Source organism: Micropterus dolomieu, linkage group LG05 (assembly GCF_021292245.1).
Source record: "Micropterus dolomieu isolate WLL.071019.BEF.003 ecotype Adirondacks linkage group LG05, ASM2129224v1, whole genome shotgun sequence".
NCBI lineage: Eukaryota > Metazoa > Chordata > Actinopteri > Centrarchiformes > Centrarchidae > Micropterus > Micropterus dolomieu.
Genome location: NC_060154.1, coordinates 27,375,635 through 27,401,409, shown reverse-complemented (window position 1 = coordinate 27,401,409; position 25,775 = coordinate 27,375,635). Strand labels below are relative to the sequence as shown.

The window sequence follows — 25,775 nt, the reverse complement described above, 5'->3', positions numbered from 1 at the left end:
CACAATTCTGTCTCTGAGCTCTTCAGGCAGTTCCTTTGACCTCATGATTCTCATTTGCTCTGACATGCACTGTGAGCTGTAAGGTCTTATATAGACAGGTGTGTGGCTTTCCTAATCAAGTCCAATCAGTATAATCAAACACAGCTGGACTCAAATGAAGGTGTAGAACCATCTCAAGGATGATCAGAAGAAATAGACAGCACCTGAGTTAAATATGAGTGTCACGGCAAAGGGTCTGAATACTTATGACCATGTGATATTTCAGTTTTTCTTTTTTAATAAATTTGCAAAAATTTCTACATTTCTGTTTTTTTCTGTCAAGATGGGGTGCTGAGTGTACATTACTGAGAAATAAAATGAACTTTTTTGATTTTTGGAAAATGGCTGCAATGAAACAAAGAGTGAAAAATTTAAAGGGGTCTGAATACTTTCTGTACCCACTGTACATCAGTGACTCCAGGGGTACTTGAGAGTTTGTTTTTATTGAGAGTGTATGACAATTAGTTAGCATGTTAGTTAGCTAGCAGAGAAGTCAAAACAGTTAGCTAAAAAAAGAATAGCATAGAATAGATAAACAGTTGAAATAATTGGCAAAAAGTTATGAATAAATGGTTGAAATAATAAGCCTATGCCACTCCCAGTGGTAGTAGTAGTGGCAATGCAAATTTGGACAAACTTAGAGACCATTATTCCCACATATGTTATCAAAACTATCAAATCCATCCTCACTGTAGAGGTTCTTAATTTACTCAGATAAAGGAAGTATTGGATTGATTAATGAAATGAATGAAAAAATTTCGGGAATATGTTCATCTGCATTTTATTTTCCAGGTGACTGGAATTGAAACGGACATCAGTGATGACTTCAAGAAGCCAGATATCTCTTTAACTGACTTCCTGAAAAGTAAGTTCATTATATTCAGGCTGCAAAGGTTCCACGTGCTAATTTCATGAACTAACTCAACATCATTTTACATTGTTAACATATTCTGTAACGGATGCTGAAGCCATTTCCAATGTCAGTGTAATAATCAGTGTGTCTGTATGTGATTGTGTCTGATCAGTGTTTCCCAGATTGTTTGTCCACCTCCTGTTGAGCCCTCTCTTCCTGATGCTGGTCCTGGCCCAGTGCTGCTTCTCCTCAGTGATCGCAGGTTTCTCTACATTCCTGAACAAGTTTCTGGAGAGACAGTATGGTGCTTCGCTCGCCTACAGCAGCCTGATAGTAGGTGGGTATTGTGGGAGCGCAAATGTAAAGATGGGGCTTCAGGAAAAGATCCTATAATAGATCACTATTGTCCTTTCAGTCAACTGCTTGCAATCACTGTCAACTGTTATATAATTCAAATCATAATGTACAGTATGGTATACATAAAATCACTTTAATGAAATCTCTGGAAGTGAAATGAAACTTAAAATAATTTAATAGACACTCTGGAGTGTGTGAGCACACTTGGATTAGGCTTGTACTGTTAATTGTGTACAAACTGTTGTTTGTGCTTACTTTGGCCCTTTGCAACATTGGATTTATTTTTAGACTACACGTGCCAACTGTGTCCAGGTGTCCGCAAATAAATAAAATAGCACATGATGTGCAGGAAGTGCACAAATTTGGACATCTTTAGTAGACAGTAAATGCCATCGCTACTTGAAGATTATTAAAGAAACTGTGTTTTCCAGGTGCTGTGAATCTGCCAGCAGTAGCAGTGGGGATGCTGATAGGCGGGGTCATCATGAAGAGGGCGGGTCTCTCTCTGAAGACCATCCCACGTTTCTCTGTTGTCATGCTGACCATCTCCACCCTCCTCTGTATCCCTCTCTTCTTCATGGGCTGCCCCACACAGAAAGTCTCGGAAGTCAATCATTACCAAATCGGACAGTATGGGTGAGTGAGAGGAGTCTTATGATGGTGCTTTCATGCGAACATACATCCAGCCTTGTTCCTGTGAAATACTTTATTTACAGATACAGTTCAAGCAACACACAGACTGTTGGAAAACACATTATAGCCCCAAAATGTCCCACAAGCTCTGTAATATTTTGAAAGTCAGTGCTGTATTTGGGCATTTTATTGTGGACTATAACAAAATGTGTATATTTAGCACACCAGTTCATACAAATTCCTAAAAGTTTAAGTAAAAACATTTTCTATCTATCATTTTGAACTTTTGTTTCAGAAATATGAGGGACACAGGGAGTAGGCAGGACACTTGTTCCAGCTTAATCCCATTCCTTTGTTAGCTTTTGCCTTGATGAATGTGTAAATTATAGCTTCGATTGGCCAAGAATTGGGCGAAAGTAGTCATTGTTCAACTTTACTGCATGCCCAACCATAACAAGACTTTCATTCATGTGTCAGTATTTTTTAACCTTCATTGTTTACATCCTAGCTAGTAGCTAGCAAACATGGTCTTCTTCTGGAAGTCTTCCCTGCCTTTTGTTAGTACATTTCTTTACTACATTTCTTTGTCGGCGTGTTATTACCGCTGACAGTAGATTAAGGGCCTCACCTGGGAAAAATGAATTACTGTGAAGTGGTCAAATAGCTTGACAAGTAACTTAATTTGTTTTCAGTTTTCTGTATAATTTTATATGTTTGTTATATTATATACATCTCAAACATATTGGAAACATAATATTTGAACCTCTGTGACTTTATCACTTGCAGACAAACACAGACTACTCAAACATTAGCTCTGAAATTGTTTTTGTTTGACTCTCTGTCTCTTTGCACTCCACAGGTCTCTGTCCTTGTGCTACTCCAACTGCTCCTGTCCTGCCAGTGCCTTCAACCCTGTGTGTGGCTCTGATGGTGTCGAGTATATTTCTCCTTGTCATGCAGGCTGCACCAACTTCACCAAAGACCCCAACAGCACCTACAGGGTTCAGGTCGGTTCCTCCTCTAAGCACATGTTCATGGTTTCCTCCCACAGTATAAATACCTGCACATTAGGCTGTTTGTATACAATGATAGATTTTACATACATAATACTGTACTTTACATGAATATGACAATTCAGTAAGACATGCTGGTTGTGATAGGGGGTGGTATAGATAAAACGTGACTTTTAGATGGGAATATTTGTGCAACAATACGATTTTACAATAAATCATCAAGAGTAATCAGTGAAATTATATGATGCAGAGTAATCATGTAAGATAGGAATGCTAGATAAGGTTATTGAAAGCAATGGTATATATAAGATCTAAGATAAGTGAATTTGTTATTACAGCAGGGATAAGTGTTCAAAACTTGTCTAAATTTATTCTATGGTCTTCTAAATTTTTTTTCTCAGTGTGGGAAGAAATGTGGGAAATAATAAACATCTGGTTCTTGTTCAAGCACAGGATTGGTAAATCACCCCGTAAGGGTGTAATTAACCTTTAACTGTGAACTCAGGGAGTGCTGCAGGGAATGCATTCCGCAAGTAAAATGGCACTAAGATGCATTGAGAGTTTAAATCTTCTCTTCATGGGGTAGACTTGCTATTTAAACATTTTTAAGTAGATACTTGGAACAGAAAGTGACTATGGACCTAGATGCCTCTTAGATTTGAGTCACAAATCACAGCATTTGGGTTCAGTGTCCAAGTATTTTTGACTTTGCCAAACTGTACTTAGAATGATTTCATATCAGCAGTGATATGAGGTCCTGGACCTACAAATCATAATGTGTCTCATCAGCCAGGAGCTTTTAGTCTAGGAAAAGTCACAGCAGAGACCACTCTGCTGCTAACAGGACACAAGTAGCTCACATCAATGTCCAATCAATGCTTATTTGTTAAAGAGCATATAGGAGGTGTTTTAAGAGGGACAAAACATCATTTTAAATGTCACAGCTTGTGAATAACCCTCCAGTGGGTGGATTGTATGACTGCTAACAGAGTATTAGTCAGTTAGACTCAGCATGTAAGCCCAATGTGTAATACTGCAGCTCAAACACAGACGCCTACAGCTAGCTTAATAGATGAATCCCAATAAATCACAGAAATATTATTTTCTCTTTCTTGTGTCGACAAATGGACAGCTGAAGGTGGAACTCTGTCAGATTCTAGACAAAGGTCTAAATACATTTGGTAATGTTTGGCAGGGGGAAGTCCATTAAAATCTTTAAATTAACAGTGAGTTTGAAAGCTGTCAGAAGATCTGCAAGAATCTAGCCTTTCCTGTGTCATATGTTGGCAAGTCCTTTATTTATAGTTTTTAGAATGATGCCTTTTTGGCAGCAGTCTGTGTTAACATGAAAGTGTAGTACAATATATCCATTCATTCAGGTGATATGAAGTCTTTGGTTACTGTTTCAAGTTCTCTATCATTGTTACTTTAAACCTTGAAGAATTAACTAAGAAGATGCTAAGGCGGCAGCCAGTTAGCTTAGCTTAGCATTAAGCCTGCAAGCGAGGGGGGAGACAGCTAGCTTGACTCTGTCCAAAAGTAGTAAATTGTAAAATCAGTAGTAGTGATTACATGCTGGAACTTGGTTGGTTGCTGTGACTGCCTGGAGTCTTGTCATCACCGTGAGACTCCTGTTTCCAATTCCAATTTATGCTAACTGGCTGTCGACCGTAGCTTCATATTTAGCATTCAGACATGAGTGTGGTATCGATCATCTCATCTAACACGCAGCAAGAAAGGAAGTAAGCAGATTTCCCAAAAGTTTCACTGAAGTCTCAAGTGGGGAAACTAAGAATTGCAGCAGATGTAGAACGAAATAACATAAGTAAAGAGTTATTTTTCAATTTTCTTCACTACATTAATATTTCCTTTGTTTTCTTCCTGGATACAGCTTTATACCAACTGCAGTTGTATATCTGGGAGCCAGACACATGCCCGCCCAGCTCCCTGTCCGAACAACTGCCCACATTATCTTCTCCCTTTCATGCTTGTCATCTCTCTGGCGTCACTGATCGCCTGCCTCACTCACAACCCCATGTATATGATGGTGCTCAGGTGAGAATGGATGACGATATATTACAGTCTATTCACATATTCATTTGTTATACATTTTATATATTCAAAATAAGTTAAAAATGAACACGTGAATCTTATATTTGAATCTAGCTTCCTACAAATACAGTATTAGGTGATATAGCATTGACTTATTGTGTTTTTGCAAAACTCTCTCGCTCTCTTATTATCTATTTAACATTCATAGTGGTTGAAATAGACAATTTGAAAGTAGCCTATTTCCCATCTTTTCTGAGCAAGAGTTTTGTGAGAAAGAATTAAAGGCCTGTCCCATATTGATGCCTGTCCCAAATATAGGCTGGATGAGTTCAGTAATTGAAGCAAATAAAAGCCTGATTGAAGATTTACAATATAAAAACGAATTTTCCTTTTTATCACTGCCACTGTTGTGAGAAAGAAAGAAACTTTACACCAATAGAAAATACATGTAATGACTTTCTTTTCCTATTCATTATAGATCTGTTCCCTCTGAAGAGAAGTCATTTGCTATAGGAATTCAGTTTTTACTAATGAGAGTATTAGGTAAGTCAGGACACAACTGTTTGTGTGTAGTGACATACATATGAATTCCTGTATGAACTGAATTATTTTGTTAATGATACACTTCCTTTTGTCGAAAGGCCCAATAGAGCCCCCAAATCCCATAATACCCATCTAGCTCACACATTATTTTAAAACTCAACAAAGTTCACAGATGAATGGAGCTCCAAGTCCATTAAATAACTATAAAGACATTACATTATATAGAAATTGTGTAAAATATGTACATGAACCATAATATTGTGTGGTAATTGAAGAAATTATCAAAACTCAACTCTTAATATGAAATGTTATTTCATCATTCTTATTGTTAACATTTTTATAGAAGTGTATTTTTATTTCATTATATAATTGTAGAATTTTAAATGAAACAAAAAGTGACATCATGAAAAGTGACATAATAAAATAAAATGTGACATGAAATAGAAGTATCCATGGGAAATATGCCATTATAAATTTAAAATAAGAGTTGAAAATGGTTATTTTGAACTCTGGAAACTATGGAAATAAGAATGATGATTTAATGAGTTGAGTTTTACAAACTTCTTAAATTATTTCACAAATGATTGGTAAATTTATATATTGAGTTTGATTCATCAGAACTATGAGTATTTTGTCATAGATTTCTTTTGAGGACATGTTGGATTGCCCTCTAGTGGCTCTTGCTCAACCATAAGGGGATAAAAATGTGTTTACCCTGAACAACACTTCTCCCTCTCAGCCTGGCTACCTGCCCCTGCTCTCTTCGGGATGGCCATTGATACGTCATGCATCTGGTGGAAGCGCGTGTGCGGAAAGAAGTTTAGCTGTGGTTACTATGACAACGACATCTTTAGGAACCGGTTAGAAATCTTATCACTGAGAACACATATCACATACACGCAGGCAGTATGTCCATATCACAGCTGACAATCATTTTCCTTTATTTGTCTGACCCCTGCAGGTACTTGGGCCTACAGGTGGGGTATAAGGTCATGGGCATCGTCCTGTTGATGATGCTGGGGTGGAAGGTGCAGCGGACCCAGGAGTACAGTCTGGAGAAGAGGTCTGAAGGCCTACTGTGACCGTGCCGAGCATCCTTCTTGATCCAAGGCTCTCTATGTCTTAAAGCTTTGCTGTGGTGTTGAACATTTTGAAGAACAGTGTGCCGAGCAAAGCTGTGTCAGTGGGAGAAAGCCACTGCTAAGGAATGGCCTACGCTGACCTCAATTTCTGTAGGCCCACTTTCCTACGTGGTGCTTCACTGGTTGGAGTTTATGAAAGGCAAAATGTCTGATGTATTTGAATGCTTTAAAGCCTCTGATTGGAAAGACTCTGACAGTATGATCTATGCATTACACGTTAAGAGAGAACAGCTAAAAGACCTCTCTTGTGTGGTACCTCACAACATTTTACATGCATCTGAGACAGTGACCAGACTGATGAGATCAAACAACAGATAAATATCTTTGTGTATAACTTGTTCCTATAAGGTAGGAATCTATTCAGGTTTCTATTTCCAGTGGGAACATATTCTATAACAATTAACTATATTAGCTTAATATTTAAGTTTATTTTTTTTTATAGAAGTTTGTCTCATACACGGAGACATTTGTGATAACTGTAATACTCATTTCATGTATGATCACATATAACACTGAATTAATTGCAATGATAATGAATTTTCAGATATCAAGTACATACACTGTTACTCATATACTGAATTAACCGCACACACGATGCTATCTACTGGTGTGTTTATATGGGTGGCATTACAGTGGTGTGCATCCATGTGTAAGCATACTGGTTAATAAAAAAATGTATATAGTAGAATTAATCAAGTCATTTATTCATTTCTGTCTTTATGTCTCAAAAGGATGGATAACCAATCTAGCAAAATGAGCTACCTCAAGTTTACTCCATGTCGGTTGGTTTTGGTAATTTAATTATTTACAACTTTGCACCATTGAAGAACCTGTATATTACATACTTAGTAATACATGCACATAGCATTCACATATATATATATATATATATATATTTGGACTGCATGTTTATAGCATGTTTATGTATATTAAACATACATACTGTGATGGATGAATATCATACCATAAATTGGATATTATGTAAATATATGTTTGCCTGTATTTTAATAGTTTCAAACGGCCAATTGTATACATGTTGAACCATTTAATGACCATAGAGAGTACTGCTCAGTCTGTGAAAACAGTTGAATATTGTTTTCTGTGGCTTTCTAATGTGTAAGAAAATAACCCTGATGATGTCTTCTGGGTTATTTTCTTGACTTGGAAATCTTGGAATCTTTAATAGAAAAAAAAATACAAACTGGGGTGTGGAGTTTGAAAGAGGTAGCCTACATTTACGATGCCAGCAGGGTATTTGAAAGACCGAGTTGCATTTGGAAATTGTAGAAGCCAGCATCGATTTTGACCATTCTTTATAAAATATCTCAGAGATTCACCTACAAAGTCAAAGTGTATTAAAGTATAGTGTTAAATACCAGCTTGATAGCTTTTTTTGCTTAGCACTCTAGTGTCCTTATAATGTGCTGCTGGAACAAAAGAAAAAGTTTTTCCAGCTCAGACCTATGTTGCAGACAGATGAAAGTGCAGCCCAGCAGCACATTTGACGTGTCTGCCTCTCCCTTCCCGTCTGCCTCCGACTTACATGACGTCATTTTATATCACGACTGTCAGCTCAACGGGGAATGAGGAGAGGCCGCGCATGCTCAGAAGCCCTCGGGTAAAAAAAAAAAAACAAAAAAAAAACACACCCCAAGCGTCACGGTCCGGTGCAGCAGCAGCAGCAGCAGCAGTGTGTTCCCATCACGAAGAGAGAGAGAGAGAGCGGGACTGAACGGAAAGCAACATCACCGCCTTTTCCAACCAGCATCCTCACCGACCAACACCGAACTCGAGTGGGAAGTACACTCAGACTGTCCTCCGGTGTCCAGAGTTCCCCACCTCCTCCTCCTCCTCCGCAAAATGTCCGTGGGCAGTGACTTTGGGAACCCTTTAAGAAAATTCAAACTCGTCTTTCTGGGGGAGCAAAGTGGTAAGACCTGTTTAATTCTCCCGAGAAGTTCATTTTTTTTTTAGGTCGTGTGTCAAATGAACCCGCTGCACCTGCTGGGCCAGTCAGCAAGTTCACCCATGATGAAGAAACGCACATTCAGCTAGCTGCTCCGGCGGTCATGCATCTCTTTTGAGTTGTGATGTTTAAACAGGAAAATGTCTTCACTGGTGAAACGTGTATTTTCAGTTTGTGGGGTGGGGGTCATTATTTTATTCAAATTACCAGCCTGTAAGGCTTCACACAATGGACTGTAGTCTCTTAAGTTTAAGGGGAAAATTACAGAGGCTTTAATTATGCATTGATGTCTGCCTTGGAAAGCGTTTAAGCTGGCTATTAGGATTTATAAAGCATTGTGGGAAGGTTTTCCTCCCACAGAATCAGTTGCAAATGAGTAGTGCTAGGTAAATGCATGTAGGGAGACAGTGTGCAGCCTCAGGTCTGATGCGGTGGATGATACAAGTTGGTAAATATTCTTGTGTTCAGACACACCCAGGTTGTCAGTGGCGATGAGATAACTTGTGTGGCTGCAGTCTCTGCCCTGGAGTTGTCCCAGTCTGCCTCAGCAGGCAGATATATGATATATGGTCAAGTTTGAGATTTTGCATGATGACATATTCTATAATTTTTTTGTTTGTTTTTGTGGAGGCTCATCTTTTTTTTATCTGTGCCTCCATCACGAGCTTTACTCATCCACACCCTCAGACATTTGAAAGCCTTTTCTGAGGCTTCAGTGTGGCAACAAAATTGTTTTCCACAAGATTACACTGAGCTGGCTGAGACATGATTTGAATCTTTAGGTTTACTTTGTCTTTTGAACCAGGCAGGTCTGTTTATGGTCCAATTCAGAGGTCTTGAGCAGCCAAATGAATCACATTAGTCACGGTTCAGTCCTTCTGTGGGTCCTATTGATCATCCAGTATAGTGGTGTCATACAGTGCATATATTGTTCCATTCACATCATTGTAGTGTAGCCTACTTCTTATCTAAATAATATGTTATCTAATAACCAACCAAGCTTAAAGGAATCCTGAGAATGTACACTGACAACTGATGACGCCCTGCAGTGCTCATGGTTATACTGCTGGAACAATTAGCCGTTTCATCAGTTAGTTGATCAACAAGAGATAAATCGGCAACTATTTCTTTTTATTAATTGATTTATCATCATTTAAGTAAAAAACAAACAAAAAAACAATCATTTTCTGGTTCCATATCTTATGAATATCTTTGGGTTTGGATTGTTGGTCACACAAAGACATTTGAAGACATGATGTTTGGCACAAACAAAAATCAATTAGTAGTCAATGAGGAAAGTAATTACTAGTTGCAGCCCAAGTTAAGATGGGTTTCAGTGCATGGAGGGGCTTGTTTTGCATTAAAAAATTATTAAATGTGATGCTTGAGATTTCTCTTTGTACTCTGGAAAGCACCCTCTACCTATTAACAGTGCTTTCATCTCTAAATGAAAGTAAATTAGATACAGTATATATATTTATAATATACAAACATAGGCCTGTTGTTTGGTTTTACTCTTGGGCAATTTTATGATATTAAGTGCCAAGCAACAAGCCAAAGGGGATTTGGCTGTACAAACATAATATCAGGGAGTGTACTGTATTCACCAGACCCTGAAGCTGGCTGAATGTTTTGACATAATTAGCCAAACTGGGGAGAGAGAAAGAGACATCATGAAGACAAAATACATTTATCTGATTGTTTCACTATTTTGAGTGTGTGTGTATGTGTGTGTGTGTGTGTGTGTGTGTGTGTGTGTGTGTGTGTGTGTGTGTGTGTGTGTGTGTGTGTGTGTGTGTGTGTGTGTGTGTGTGTGTGTGTGTGTGTGTGTATGTGTGTGTGTATGTGTGTATGTGTGTATGTGTGTATGTGTGTGTGTGTGTGTGTGTGTGTGTGTGTGTACGTGTGTGTGTGTGTGTGTGTGTGTGTGTGTGTGCTATGTAAAGCTTTATTTCAGGCTCATTGATTCATACTTCAAATACCAAGATTCCTCTCTCTTTATTTTCATTCACCCGCTGAATGAGCAACTGGTAGTAATATAAAAGTAGAGGCTTCAGGTCTTCTGATTAGACAAATGTTTATGGTGCTTTTTAGGTTTGCTGCAGCTCCCTTTTTTTTCCTTCTCTGTGAAAGTCTTCAACTTGTTCCCCAGTTTCACTGTGTAGTATGTTTTTATACACTGAGAGTTTGTCAGCTGTACAGGACATGTGGGCTCAGCTCTGTAATATCTAGAGTAATTACAGACACGTGTGTGACATATATGAATGTAAATTGGTTGTAACTGACTGTAAATAGGCTTGAATTATTAATGAGGAAGCAATGTGGGTCACTTAGTAATTCAGTTTCATAATGGTGCAACTTTCTATTTGTCTTTGTTATAGCTTGCACTCGCTGCTCATAAGAATCTAGTCTTAAAAGATTCCTTTGTGGGGTTTTCACTGGAGAAAAAATATTGCTAAGAGGACATGTGTTTTTGTCTGTCTGCCCTGTATTTTATGCCACACATACTAAATAATTGCACAGTGTCTTTGTTTATTGCTCTCTTGATAGGATCAGGTTCACAGAATCAGCATTTCCCATAATTACTGCTGACGTCACCACTGCATGGTAAGTATGGTAACTGGCTGTAAACTTTTATCAGCGAGATCAACCTTTGGCCTAAAATAATCTTGGAGTTTTGACAGGTTTTAGACAGTAAGATGCTGTGTTTGGCCTCATTCTGTACTGTCTTTGGTAAAATGGCTTTGGTCGTTGAACTCTTAAGCCGCTGGAGGCAGGTCTGTAGGGACGGCTCCCTGCCACTCTGGAGGAGTGAAGTCCGTGCCTGTTATCAGTGCGAGGGGACTGTATTTGTCAACCAGTGCTCATCCAGACAGTGGCTCGTGTTTGATTGGGTCGTCTCCGGTGGAGCTGTGTCTCTCTGACGTGTCTGTTGTAATTGCAGCTGGTGCCCAGGCGGGCGTGAATCCCGTCAGCTCTGCCGCTATCATTTATTAATGTAGACGACTGGACTGAAGTTTGTCAGGAACAGGGGCGTGAGTACTGAGGCTGCGGTGAAAAGCCCACTTGTTCTTTCTGGGTTGATAGCTCCTATGTACAGTGAGGGCCCACAATGGTGGAAGTGTCTCAAAAATGTGTCTATAAAGGGAAAGAAGGCATGATGTTCTGTTTTTCATAAAAGACTCAGCTAACGTCAGAGTGGTGGGGGCTTCAGAGTAAGTGGGTGGAAGCAGGCAGAATGTTAAATGAGCTGTCAGGAAGTCTGTCCTCCTGCATACTTCTTTGGGTGTTTTCTACACCGCCTGTACAAAGGAGGCTGGCTAAAGATTTCCTCGACAAAGCCTTAAGCAGGCCAATCAGCTGTTTCCAAGTCTGCGTGCCCACGCTCCTGTTGGAAGCAGCATTTTGCAAGTGCCAGCCACAACCACGTCATTGTCAGAACACCTCAGATGACTGCCGGCATTTATTGGGTCATAGATGTTTTGCCACAGGGAAGTTTTCAAAGGAACAATACTGCATGGTACTTTGTAAAAGCTAATTGTTTGTAGGTAATCCCCTGCTGCATGCTTCATTTCACCTTAGACAAACAGATGGGAATACATTTGGTAGATGCATCCACATGGCTGCCAAGAGATTTTACTTACTGAATATAAATGCCATCTTCCATCTTTCACTGCACAGAGATTGCCATCACACAAAGTAGAGCTGGTTTCACAATACTGCTGAATCACTGGGCCAGTATGCTTCAAATAGGCTGTAGTTGGTTGTCTAATGCATCAATCACTGTGTCTCGAGCCAACAGTTTTCTAAGCAAATGAAACTGATTTTTGGCTTGCTCAGGCAAGCAGCAGCCACCGCATTTCCTCACTAAAACCACAGATGCAGTATACTTCATATTTACACACACATGCACACATCAATAACATGGTGATTTTTATACAGATTGTACAGCGATAAGCAGAGGGAAGCATACAAACAGAGGCAAAGTCACAATTATCTCTGGATTGGTTAACGCCACTACAGATTGGCATGTGATTTTTCAATCTTTTGGCATACAGTACATCTTTCAGTTTAAATTGGATGTATTTCCCTCCGGTAATATGCAAGTTTGATTTGAAACTGACTTCTAAAAACTGCTTCCGGGGACTTGATGTGTAGATAACGTACGCAGAGCGTGTATGTGCAGTCATTTCCTCACAGAAACTGAGACAAATAATACTATGACAATGTCTCGCTGCTGTGAGTCAGAGGAGGGTGGAGATGAAATGTGTCGAGAACACTGCTTTGATTTTCATGTAGGTTGATTTGTTTTATTTGTTTTTCTCTATTCTGTTCCATCTCCTTGAAACTCTATGCAACGACTTACTAAATGACAGAACAGTCATTTCATTGTGACACAGGCTATTAAGTAGTATATTCATCATAAAGTCACAGAACAAAGTATAATATATTTGTGACCATTTGAAGTGCATGTTTGAAAGAACATTTGAGCAGAACAGATGCATTTTTTCACTGCTTCAGTGCACCGCTAGGTTTTGGAAATTATCGACAAATGATCTGCATGATGGTTTGGTGCTGGTGTGGTAACCAGGACAATATGATGCCACACCTAAGAAACAACACATTTCAACAGAATTGCCTGGACTTTGGAAATTCTAGAAAACCACAAAACCCTGATATCTTTGCTGCGTATAGAGCCTCAGGTGCAAAGGGTGGCGCAGGTGAGTTCAGTAGGCTCGTTAGTGCAGAATGGTGCAGGCCGCTTCACTGGCGAGCTCTCTGGTGCTGTTGAATTCCTGTTCTTCAAACCTCCCCAGCTCCTTTTCAGCAATGAGGGACCTTTTTTATTGGAACATTAAGTGAAAAGGATACTATCGAAAAAGGTTTGAATCTCAACTATACCTTGATGATATCTGCTTCTCATTCAGCAGAATCCATCTCATGTTTCTTGATAGATATTTCAGAGGTGCATTAAGCGAGCCACCGACTCTTTTGAATGTCTCTCAGAACTTTCCAAAGCAGAAGCTGTCAATTCAACTTGAAATAAAGCATTGCTGCAAAAAAATTATTTTATTTTGTAGGTGCAATCACTTAAGAGGAAGTGATGATGTGAGTAACTGTTGCTGACATGACTGAGATCTGTTTCAGCACCAGCCGCTATCAGGGCTGGACTGGTAATTTGGCATACCAGGCAAATGCCCGGTGGGCCGACACACCTTTGGGGCCGGTGTAATGTTTTTAAAAAACTGTTCTTAAAAAACTGTGCCAACAATTGACCCATAAAGCATGCACAGCGGCCCACTGGGTAATTTTCGTAATTGCGCTGGCCCAATCACATCTCTTACCAGCCCCCACCCCCTCCCCCTCTGCTCTCTGTTTCTTGCGTTGCGGGACAACAGAAACATTCTTCAGACAGAGTCCGCCAAATGCGCAAAAATACAGTCTATGGAAAACAACCGATATGTTTGGTACCAGGGCTGCAGTAGCTTCAACATCAGCTGCAGTACCCTGTGTAGAGCAGCACAGGCACCTGAAGGAGTAAAAGAGCTGTGGTGGCAACTGCCAGGTAGAGGAGGAGGCGTTAGTAAAGCAGAGTGACAAAGTGACAAAGTGACAGGGCCGAGGGAGAGAGAGAGCAGGAGGAGAGTGGAGGTGAAGCGGTAAGCATGGAGTAGCTCAAACTGTCGGGAAGGAGCAGGGAGGGTCATTTACACTGGCGACACTGAGCCAAATGACAAGCATGTAGCCACCATTTTTTGAAAGCATTTGTTAAAAATGTTCTTAAAAATAGCTTGCACCAAGAAATGTTAATTAACAAATAAAAATGCTATGACAAAGGTTTATTTGCGCTTAAGAAAACCTGCAATGCACTGTAAATAGAAGAAACTTCTGCATTGTCCAAAAAACGTAACTTAAGCAAAAAATAATAAGCTACTGATTACTGCTTTATATTTTATTATATTTGTGAATTGTCACCTGTCACCTGAATTTTGTGATTCCCTTTATAAAAATAAAGACTTTTCCACCATAAATTGGTGCAGGAAATGTCTCCAGAATACAGGAAATTAAGTGTTTAATGCTAGAAATCTTCGGGGAGAGGACACCCAGACGCCTCTATCGAATATTTCATCTATAAATATTTTTTCTAAATAGTAGGTCTATTAGTTATGGACACCAATCTTGTGCAATGTCACGTCTCAGTGTTTCATCACACCCCTAAATGGAACAATGGTGTATTGGTGAGGAGTGTCCGACTGATTTTGGTGGGCCGCCTCGGCCAAAAATGCCAGGGCCGATTTTTTGTCCCAGTCCAGCCATGGCAGCTATATATTAGTTATTTATGGATTTATTTATTTCGCCAGTGGGCTGCCTATTGACGGCCACTGCTGTAGATGCACATTTTCAACAAAAATGCCCAAGGAGGTGTCACATCGGTGTCTGCTGCTCTGCTGCTGTAACATTTCATAAGCAGACCTACTGTCAGTTACAACTTAGCTGCATCTGAAGACAACTGATCATCTCTTTTATTCCACATCCCATTGAGCCTTCCCGGCAAGTGTTCTTCTTCTATGATGCATTGGGGGAAACAACTCCCTGACAGCATTGATCTGCTATTGATCGGCTCAGCTTCCCATTAATGGGTGTAATTGATCAAAAGGCATCAGTCCCAGCAACTTGCCAGGCTAGTCCTTCCAACCATGGCTCTGGGGCAAGAACACGTCTTCTAATATATAATAATGGAGCCTCCTTATCTGTTTTTTAGGATGACAATGTCGCTCTGTTGGTTGGTCCACCACTGTGGTCCAGACTGAACTATCTCAACAACTATTGGATGGATTTCCATGAGATTTTGCACATGGTCAACAGAAGATGAATCCTAATGACTTTGGTTATTCCCTGACTTATTTTAGCGCCACAAGCAGGGCATGGATTTCACTTATCCTGTGAAATATGTCAACATCTACTTAATGGATTGGCACCACATTTTGTAAAGACATTCACAGTCCCCAGAGGATGAATCCTAATGTCTTTGGCGATCCCACTTTTCATGTAGTGCCATTACCAGGTCAAAAACGTGCCCAGTATGTTGGTTTATATACTAATACTAAATACCAGCAAAGCTAATGACGTTCTCATCAGCCTTCACTGTGACTTGAGTATATTGCTAAGGAGCAGATGCTATGCTAACACGCAAAACTGATTGTGAACATAGCAAATATTATACCTGCTTTACATTAGCATGTCAGCACCGCAATAACATTTTCTGACTTATTAAGAGGTGCTTTCAGTCCTGCAAGAGCTGGTCTGCAGCCAAGGAATACCAAGCAGAGTGACGGTAGCTTTATACATATGCTGCACAGCTGAGTGGGCGTGTTCCCAAAGGCCCATGGGAAAGCACAGCCTCACTTAAACACTCTGCTCAGAAAAAAAAAGGATTGCAAATCTGTCTACTGACCATGCAGTGATGGAGAGAAACAGTCTGATTCAGTTCTGTCCGCCTGTGTGTCAGTGAAAAGATGGAAGAAATATCCAACGACAGTTTTATTGAGAGCAGGAAGTGAATAGCGAGAGTGGGTGTGGTCTTACTACAAATGTAACTTAAAGGAATAGATTCAGGAACGTTTAAAGTGCCTCACATCATTCAGCCAGAGTCTTGCAGACCATTCTCTCGAAATTGTGTGTCTTAGAAATTATTTACTTAATGCCAGATCTTTCGAAGGAGAGAGACAGAGAATACCATTTAAACATAATCCCAGTCGCTCAAACAGAACGGCTCTGTGAATGAAATCCCCGCTGTGGAGGAAGGCTGTCATTTACCCAGCATGGGATGTGACACTTCACTGAGATCAGCAGGTCTCCATGAATGTTTACCCTTTCGCCAGCTCTGCAGATGAGCCCTCACCACGGGGCTGCTTGTGCCTGGATGCAGCCTTAAAATAGAACCATGTTCAATTGGTTTTTATTTATTGATGAGTCATTAAAAAAAAAAGATTAGTTCATGTTTTTAATCAGCACTGTTCTATACAGCAGATGTGATTGTAAGAATATATTGTCTCATTGAGATGCCAGTGTGAGCACCATGCAGAAGGTCCTGCGGGGGATTTATGGAGCGGAGGGAAGATGAACATTCATCACTCCAGTTTAACATACTAGGTAGGTTGTAGTGTCAGTGGACAAAGAAATGAATCACTACCGGATGACTTGCAGAGAAACAGGTGGAAGAGATGCTGTGGGGCTTCAGCAATGGAGGACCACTCATAAAGTCATTGTAGTCAGTGACAGCTATTTTGGATTTGTTATATTCGTTTTTGTTGTTTTTAATCACACACTGAGTATTTCTGTTTTTCCACAGCCCTTTATAGTGCTTATCCTGTCAGCATCTTTTGGGGGACAGGAAGGCATCTCCAGGCTCTGTTTTAATCTTTTTGTCTATTTTGCTTCCTGGAACCTGATTCTTTAGAAGCTGATTTCTGTTTAGATGAATACTTTGTCCCACACACACCCATGCAGCGGTGGGGTAGTTTAGCCTTGGAGCAAAAGCAAGCCTTGATCCCAAACACAATGCATACAATGCTGGCTTTGTTTCTGCTGTGGAACAAAGATCTAAAGGTAAACAAGCTAGAGGTTCGCAGTGTGAGATCAACCTTGAGTCGGCATTTCTTTGCTGGTCTCGTCATGACTCTTCGATCCAAATATCAAATCTATATATAGTTATAGAGTATTGGTTCCAAGCCAATGTACTAATGTGTTACAGCTTGTCATTTTTATCAGGTAAATTACTGGGATATTTACATGTGTATGTTTGTTTTATAAATTAAACATAAGGATTTTGTATATTTCTCGACGTGTCGAACATATTGAAACCTTTAACAGCATTAATAAGATTTATTTGTTGTCAGAATTTGAGAGTGAGGGTAGCAGGCGCAGTTCTTTAGCAGCGGAGGGACCCTTTTGTTAACGTGTGAGCCATGAATTGTGCCTTAAATGTAGTGCAAAACTCATAGTCTTGTTAGGTCCTGTTTGACTAAGGGCTCTTAAATTTGAAAAATAAAGTTGTTTTCTTAATTATAATTGGAAGAATTCTTCTTTATGTTCTACTGTATGTAGGGCACTATGAAATACGTTTTCTTTTTTTCCTGATTCAGTTTTCTCTTATCCCAAATTCCGTGTTTTCCGTTAAAATTTGCAACTTAAACACACGTTAATAAGTGGGTCTGACACAGACTACTCTCTCTGACGTTGGAAACGCTACTTCATTACAAAGCCTGACCGGTAGTAGTTTTAATTTAATCAATGGAATATCTGACTTCACCCACACGGCCACAGTCTTGTGATGGTAGCAGCGTAGTTTTTTCTGTTCGTGTGGCTTAAGTTTTGTGAAAAAAAACTTTTATAATGATTGAGAAAACCCCAATTTTTATAAATTGCATAGGTATTTTGGCAGATTCCATGATATTCTGCATTTTACAGTTTAACCTCATTGTCACTGCTGCTGCGCTTTAGCCCAATATATTCCCAAGCTGCCCCTTGTTCTTTTAACAGCGAAGGAAATTTTAGTTAGTTAACAGTAGACAAAGTGTAAACATTATTACTACCGGTCACAGTCCAGTCTACACAGTGTTTGTCACTGAGCATAATATCAGCAATGTTTCTGTAAGATGAGAGCTCTCAGTCATTTTCCTCTGGTATAACAAGGCGATAGGCCATGAAGAGCTTTAAAAGTGATCAATAAAATTTTAAAGTCAATTCTAAAACACACTGGGAGCCAGTGTAATGAAGCTAAAATAAGAGTAATGTGGTCATATTTCTTTTTTCTGGTTAAAAGCCTGGCAGCTGAGTTCTGGACAGTCTGGAGTCGATCAATAGATTTTTGGGTTAAACAGGTGAAAAGGCTGTTGCAATAATCCAGGCGTGAAGAGATGAAGGCGTGTAAAATGGTCTCGGTGTCCTTAGAAGTTAACATAGATTGAATTTTTGCTATATTTCTAAGTTGATAAAAACATAATTGAACAAGTTTTGTGGTGGGCTGCTCGAAATTTAAATTACTATCAAACCAAACACCAAGGTTCTTTGCCACAGGCTTAATGTGATTTACTGGGGAACCAGCAAATGGCAGTATTTGATTTGCCATCTGCTGGGACCCGATGACCAGGATTTCTGTTTTGTCAGAGTTCTGCTGGAGGAAATTATTTGACATCCATTTTTTAACTTCACAAAGTGAACTCAGCATTCCAGGGTCTGTGGATCTGACGGGCAAGTATATATGTGTGTCATCAGCCTAAATATGAAAAGAAATACCATGTTTATGGATAATATGTCCAAGGGGAAGCAGATACAAGGAAAACAAAATAGGTCCTAAGACCGACCCCTGAGGCACACCATATTTAATAGTATATCATCAATTTAATTGGTAGATGGTAGCCTGAACAATAATCACACTTATCATGTTTTTTATTTGCTGTGTGAAATGTTTACCTTTCAGGGTAAACGAGGCCACGGACGATGAGAGATTGGTACAACATATTCAACAGTGTGTATTGAACACTTTCAACACCTGTTTTTAATTTCAGTAGTGAGATTTCACTCATAGACACTGCGTATTTGCAGTCAGTTTTATACATTTGTTTCGTAAACCTCACTACTGCTGATTTGAGCTGAGTGTTATAGTATATAATAGAATTATAGTATTTATCTGCTGTATTCAACACTGACAACAGGGGTTTATCTGATCATGTTAGAAGTAGTACAACATACTAAATGTCTGGAAAACTGGAAATGAAAACTGGTTTAATGTCTCCAGCCTCCAGCTGCCCTCTGCCTTGTGAGAATGAAGTCAAATATAAACATTAAAACATCAGGTTGGTCTGTCTCAAGCCCTCTGGCCTCAGACAGTAGCTATATGACTTCTATCTCCTTTCCCAGGGCAGTCACAAACACCACCAAAGTCATATATTTTAAAACTGGTGTCACACCTTGGTAGATACGTCGTTGTGCTCTTAATGTCTATGTGTTTGTGTCTGTGTTTGTGTTGCTATAGCTTTTAGCAACGTCAAATACCTCATTAGACTGCATGAGAGCTGAAATGGCTTTCTGAGTGCTTTATGTGTGCACGGAAGACTCAGCCTTTGTTGAGTTTGAAAGCATGTTCATCCATTATTCAGAGTTATTGGTAAATGGACGTGTCCTAGTAAAAGTTCATGTTGCACTTTTCTACAGGTGCGGTCGATGCGACACACACTGTAAAACCAGTTAATGCTGCACAGATTCTGACATGTAGCCAGACAGGAGAGAAAATGTCTAGCTTGACTGAATAAATAGATAGATCTTTTGAAATCCTCAACTTCCTTGGGTCATCCATTGGTTGCCAGCGGAGTCTACTGCTAGCAGTTCTGTAAGGTTGGACTTTGGCACAGCAGTGCTTTGAGCTAAATGCTAACATCAGCAGCATTAGTTCTAAACACTAAGCAAAGTCATAAAACAAAGTGTCGGACAAATAAAAATGCTGACTAAATGCTGATGGCAATCCACCCAACTGTAGCTGAGACATTTCATTAAAAATACACAAATGGAAACCTCACGGTGGTTCTCTAGAGGAAAAGTCAGGGAATCACCAAAGTTAATAAGATTCATCATCTGGGAACCATGAATATCTGTACAACATTTCATGGCATTCCATGAAGTTGTTGAGCTATTTCAGCCTGGACCAAAGTGGTGGACCATCCGCTTTGTTCCACACAGCTAAGTTTAGAATTCTTGGTGTCTTAGCTAGCTAGCTAATAACATTAATTAACAATCACGGTTCAGTTAAAGTTACATCTCCTCTCGACGTTCCTACTCTACATACTGAAAAGAAGTCTGCAGGTGCCTCCACAACTGCTTCACTCAGAGCAAGGGTCAATCACAGCTGTCAATCATAGCGTCAGACACTAATAACTAATTAAAACCAAACTTATCAGAATGTACACTTGAACATACATCAGTATGATGAGAATGAGAAACCAGAGGGCAATTGAAATTTTGTATTCACTTTTGTGAAGCAGTCTTTATCTTTATCCATCTTTATATACAGTCTATGATTTATACACAAAATCAATATACATTACCTATTTTACACTAAGAGGAAATTAACAAAATGTCAACATCAAACTAGGGCTGGGCAATAAATTAATAATGATAATTATCGCAATATAAGTTTCCTCAATAACAATATAACAAAGGTTCAGTATATCGTCAATAAATGCTTGATTTAATTCATTTGAATCAAGAACAAATTAGCACTTATTTTTTCTATATATATATATCTATATTTTACTTAATTTTACTCAAGGATATAATTTTAAAAAAGATTTTATCTTCATTGTTTTGAATGTTCTTCCTCAGATTTTTTAAGTGATCTATTATTTGGCAAGTGTCATGTTCTGACCATAAAGAACAGTTTAAAACCACAACTAACCATCTGATTTTTTCAACAAGCAAAAATCAGCCTTTTAACTTGATAGAAATAATCATTTGAAATTTATCGTGATAATTATCGATATCGAATGGTATGACATTTTTTATCGTGATAAAAGCTTTGGCCATATCGCCCAGCCCTTCATAAAACTGCTGCTTTAGAATGTGGCCAACTAAACTTCTCAAAAACAAAGCGTATGTCTAAAGATTTAATTTTTTTTCAAGATCTTTCTGTTGCTGTCTCAACACCATTTTTAATTTATGAGTAGCTCCTCCATTTCTTTTGTGCGTTGCATATTATCATGCAATAGACTTGTTTAAGTATACCTAACATGGTAACATGGAAAAAGCAGATCCACTAATTTATAACCATGCAGGATACAGCTAGGCTTAAAAAAACTGGCCAATGTAATTTTCTTATTCTAACTGCTTACACTGTCATGAAACATGGAGGCAGAGAGGCAGGACCTTATAGTTTACTTTCAAATAGACAACAGATGGATAGTTCTACTTTTTATTCACATACATGCTGCCTTCATACATAATTCTAGGTATAGGAAGATGTCCTGCAGTTTGCCTGAGGCAGCTTCACATCTAATGGCTTGAATCCAGAGAGCTCATCCTGGCTCAGTTTTCGGATTTGCTTTTACATTGTGATAAACATCTTCAAATGAGCGGTATGGCTTTGGGTGACTATGATGTGATGCTGATTCTGTCTGTGAAGTGGCCCTCAAGCGAAGAACTTTACCCTGGAATTTGTGTCAGAATTTATTTTTCTAACACTTTATTTTGTCAAATTTTTGAACTGAAGTGCAGCTAATGAAGATTTGTGCTACATATACAGTTTTGTTCAATCGTCAGTTATATACGATATATATATGTTATATATATATAAGTAACATTGAACCATGAAAGTTAAATTGCAGAAAGATTTTTCACTGCTCAAAGGGTGGCAGTTCCTTTTGATTTGTTAGTGCGTGTGGAATTCGTTAACTTAAACTAAAGGAAATTAATTTGGACGCCATCTGCTGTTTGGCTTTCTCATGCCGGGTTCTGTATGCCAGCTGCTGTGGCTATGAATAAACAAGTCCACAGATGCAAGAGTCATATCTCTCCCACTGTTCTGTATCTTCTCCAAGACTCTGTGCTCCCCTTCCCCAGCAAGGACAATCATAAATAACCACTCATTTCTCTCTGCTCCTTCATTCATTGCTAAATATTAGATATCTTCCTCTCCCCAGCGCGCCAAGCTCTCATCGCAGCGTCGTGCAAAGGCGAGGCATTGCACGAACTGCTTTATTTTTATCCATCTCCTTATGAGTGGGAGTTAGGCACATGCAGAAAACACTGCCATGCTCTGATTGGCTGCCAAGTCCTCAAGGGTATTCCATGATGCCTGCCGCCAAGTGACCAGCAGCGGATTTACCTGGCTGCTTGGCACACAACTTCAGGGCTGGATGGACAACGTAGTTTATTATTCAGCTTTACAGAACTAGAGCTCAGCAAGAAGTATATTATACTACGTGTGTGTGTGCATCGTCTGGTCCACAGGTTAATACCAACGACTGCAAATGTTTGCGGAACTAATTTTTAATTAACTTTCTCTTCTTGAACCTTCCTTGCAAAAAGTTCCAATTGAAATACTTTATTTCAGTCTCTGCTGTTAAAAACACATTTGCACATATACACTATATAAATGTTCGGATAGTGCTGAAAAAGACTAAAGTCTTGATTTTGTCATTAAATGTTATTTTAAAAGACACTATTTTTAATCACATCCATTCAATAGAATTATCCACAGCTCTTTTGATATCTCATAGGGATTTATCTATTTTGTTGTAGCATATTAGTTACACATTTGTTTTTAGTCACTGACTGTTTAGGTGTAGAGGTGAGAGAATCCTTTACTAACTCATTTTATGGATGCATAGTTCACAAATGGCAGGAGGGAGGGAGGCAGAGCCTAATGTGAGCCCAACTGTGTTGGGTCTTTAACATGCCGTAAAATTGCATTTTGAGCTCTTAAGAGAATGCTTGATGTGGGGTCTACTGACTTCGCTCAGGAAGTCCTGGTGGCGAAAGTGCAGGTTGAGCAGCAGCAGGTGCTCACTTCTCACCGTTAATGGGCCCTCATGTTGCTAACTCACTCCGCAAAGTCTTTGAAGCATCACACCAAGTAGAGACTTCATTAAAACCAAGGCTATAATTGGAAACCCACTACGCAGGAATCCCCTATCTGTGTTACTATTTATTAAGCTGCACTGGTGGTAATTCCTGCACTGAGCAGAGACGTGCATTGGAGGTCTGAATAATATGAACTGTTTTCAGTTAACAGTCTAGTTTAAGAACATAGTATAGTAAGTGAGTAAATGTTATTTATATAGTAACCTGGAATGTATTTTTAGGGGAGCTCCACTTATTTTACACATAGAGGTCAGTTTCCTCCTCGTGGAGAGCACTCCTCAGCCCGCACAACAGCTGTATAATATCTTCTGTGGGTTTGGAGGATGCTTTCTGAAGTCTGAGAAAATAACCCTGATACTGCCATCAGGCCTTTCTTGAGTCACACCACAAAGTGACATTTACTCGTCTACACGTAATACTCACAGGTCAAGGTGGTGAACTGCTGTAGCTGGCAAGCTAACTGCTATCTCGGTAACCGGCCGGGTCGCCTCGAGTGGATGATCTTGTCTTTAGGCTTGAGACTTCAAGTATTTGACAGAAAACCTGTGTTATAAACTGACCATGGAGTTTAACAGATGGGGAAGGTCTAATAAAATATGATATTGAGTTGCATTGTGGGAAATGTAGGATCTAGCATTTGTGGAGCTTGACCCACACTAAGGACTAAACGTCAGGCTATCTCTGCCTGCTGCGTTGATTTTGACCGCTGTTTTTTAAATGTGCCTCAGTACAGTACAAACAGTGCAATACTTAACTGCTGAAAAGCGCTTCTACAAACAACAACAAAATCAAGTCAACAAAATAACAGGGCTTTTAACAGTATACGATATAAAACAGTCCCATCAAATGGTGCTGCCTATTCCTATGCGTGCATGTGGACATGTGGAATCACTGCAGGTCTAAATGGAAGATGATGTCGTCAAGTTCACACACAATGCTGCAGTAGGATGTTAAAGATTTAAATGCCTTATATAAACTCATGAATTCGTCCTCCCTAACCCCTTCTGCAGCTACGTAACAACTCCTCTAAAATTACCACAGCATTGGGGTGAAGCCTACTGTATGTAACCATGAACATGCCGGTAACCAAAAGTCAGTATTTTGCCAACTGTTCCCAAACACTATAATGTAGGCTTTCAACAAAAGCAAGTAAAACTGAAGATCAGGCATGTCATTAAAGGCAGGGCTTTTAATCAGAACATTATCAAGAACACAACAAAGGATGATTTTAGCATATTCATTTTAAAGTCCCCCTTTGAGTCCAGTGGCAGATCAGAAGTTAGCTGTTCTTAAAAAAACAAGCCCACTGGGTCTTTAGTAACATGTGCAGGTTGGATTGTCTTTGATTGTCCGGTGAAAGCATCATAGAGGCATTATGGGTAAATTAGGCTGCTGTTATCACAAGACATGTTGTGAATGGTGGACAGTTTTCCCCCGTTATTAAGGTGGTCATTTGCACAAGAGGAACTTGTACATTTCATCCACTTCAATTACAGTGTGACGGTGATCAATAGGTGCCAGACACTGAAGAAAAAGCTTCATTGAGTAGACTAAATGTCAAGATAAGACATTTGCCCAGACGCCCTGGAATCTGTGGGAGAATTCATCAAACACAAAACTGGGTGCTAATAATAAATGCTGCATCATTGCTTTCACACCTACGGGAATATGTACCATCCTGTATGTTGTGTAGTTTATTACCAAACCAGTCAGCCTTTTCTATCTACTATTTTCACATTTGCTACTACTCCTCCTGTGGATTATTTTTTCATTTCATTACAGATGCCATTGGTCAATTTTAACACGTTTCTCATTACATGATTATTTTTTCTTAAGGTTTTTTACAGGCCAGGCAGTTTAAATAATAGCTGATCTTGTTGTAGTTCAATATTGTCCTTCTTTTTGAAATTTACTTAGCTACAGTTTTTACCGTAAACTCACTGCCCTGTGAGAACACGCCTCCATGATGGAGGTTATTGCTATGTTATCTCTGCCTGTGCTTTTTGGATTTCTGACTAAAGCTACTAATGATTTGATTCCCATCATAATCTCTAAAATAGTGTTCAGCGTTTATTGCAAAGAGGATGAAAAGCTTATGAGGGGAAACTGTTAAGAAATGCAGAGCTAATTCTGAAATGTAATCAAAAATCTGCCCTGTTAATCATTTCTTTTTAGCCTAACAGAAAATTATTGCAGCCATGAGCGTAACTAAGCTTCCTGCTTCCACCCCAGTAATTAAATTCACACAAACAGACCTGGAGTTCTATCTGAAGATAGTAACAAAAATTGAATACCACACTCAGTTCAGCCTTTTAGGATTGCGAGAACTGTAGGTTGGATCAGGACATTAAGGGACATGTTAATGTTTGCCTGTAGTGCTTTGATGTGACATCTCAATCACATTATTCAATGTGCATCATTATAGTGTTTAATACATACATCCAAGCAAAATCAAAGGCTCTGGGGAAGGAATTTTGGTGTCTCTTCAGATGTTGTTCATATCAGGGACGCTGGCAGTCAGTCACAGTTTTGGGAGGCTG

At 39.3% G+C, this 25,775-nt stretch overlaps 2 protein-coding genes across 4 annotated transcripts in view; both read left to right on the top strand.

Annotated features, from left to right (window-relative positions):
- The window catches only part of slco2a1 (solute carrier organic anion transporter family, member 2A1), a 17,968-nt gene extending 10,644 nt beyond the window's left edge, over window positions 1-7,324 (top strand). The window contains exons 7-14 of the mRNA XM_046050736.1: window positions 832-904; window positions 1,065-1,229; window positions 1,681-1,885; window positions 2,742-2,889; window positions 4,787-4,950; window positions 5,426-5,490; window positions 6,230-6,350; window positions 6,452-7,324. Of these exons, the coding sequence (XP_045906692.1) occupies window positions 832-904; window positions 1,065-1,229; window positions 1,681-1,885; window positions 2,742-2,889; window positions 4,787-4,950; window positions 5,426-5,490; window positions 6,230-6,350; window positions 6,452-6,572 (1,062 nt within the window). The 3' untranslated portion in view covers window positions 6,573-7,324. The remainder of the gene's footprint in view (window positions 1-831; window positions 905-1,064; window positions 1,230-1,680; window positions 1,886-2,741; window positions 2,890-4,786; window positions 4,951-5,425; window positions 5,491-6,229; window positions 6,351-6,451) is intronic.
- Window positions 7,325-8,288: 964 nt separating this feature from the next.
- The window catches only part of rab6ba (RAB6B, member RAS oncogene family a), a 50,003-nt gene continuing 32,516 nt past the window's right edge, over window positions 8,289-25,775 (top strand). For 2 of the 3 annotated variants that reach the window (XM_046050564.1, XM_046050563.1), the window contains exon 1: window positions 8,289-8,562. In XM_046050564.1, coding sequence (XP_045906520.1) covers window positions 8,493-8,562 — 70 coding nt within the window. In that variant the 5' untranslated portion in view covers window positions 8,289-8,492. Of the gene's footprint in view, window positions 8,563-11,153; window positions 11,206-25,775 lie in introns of those variants that run through there. The other variant, XM_046050565.1, reaches the window with a different exon arrangement.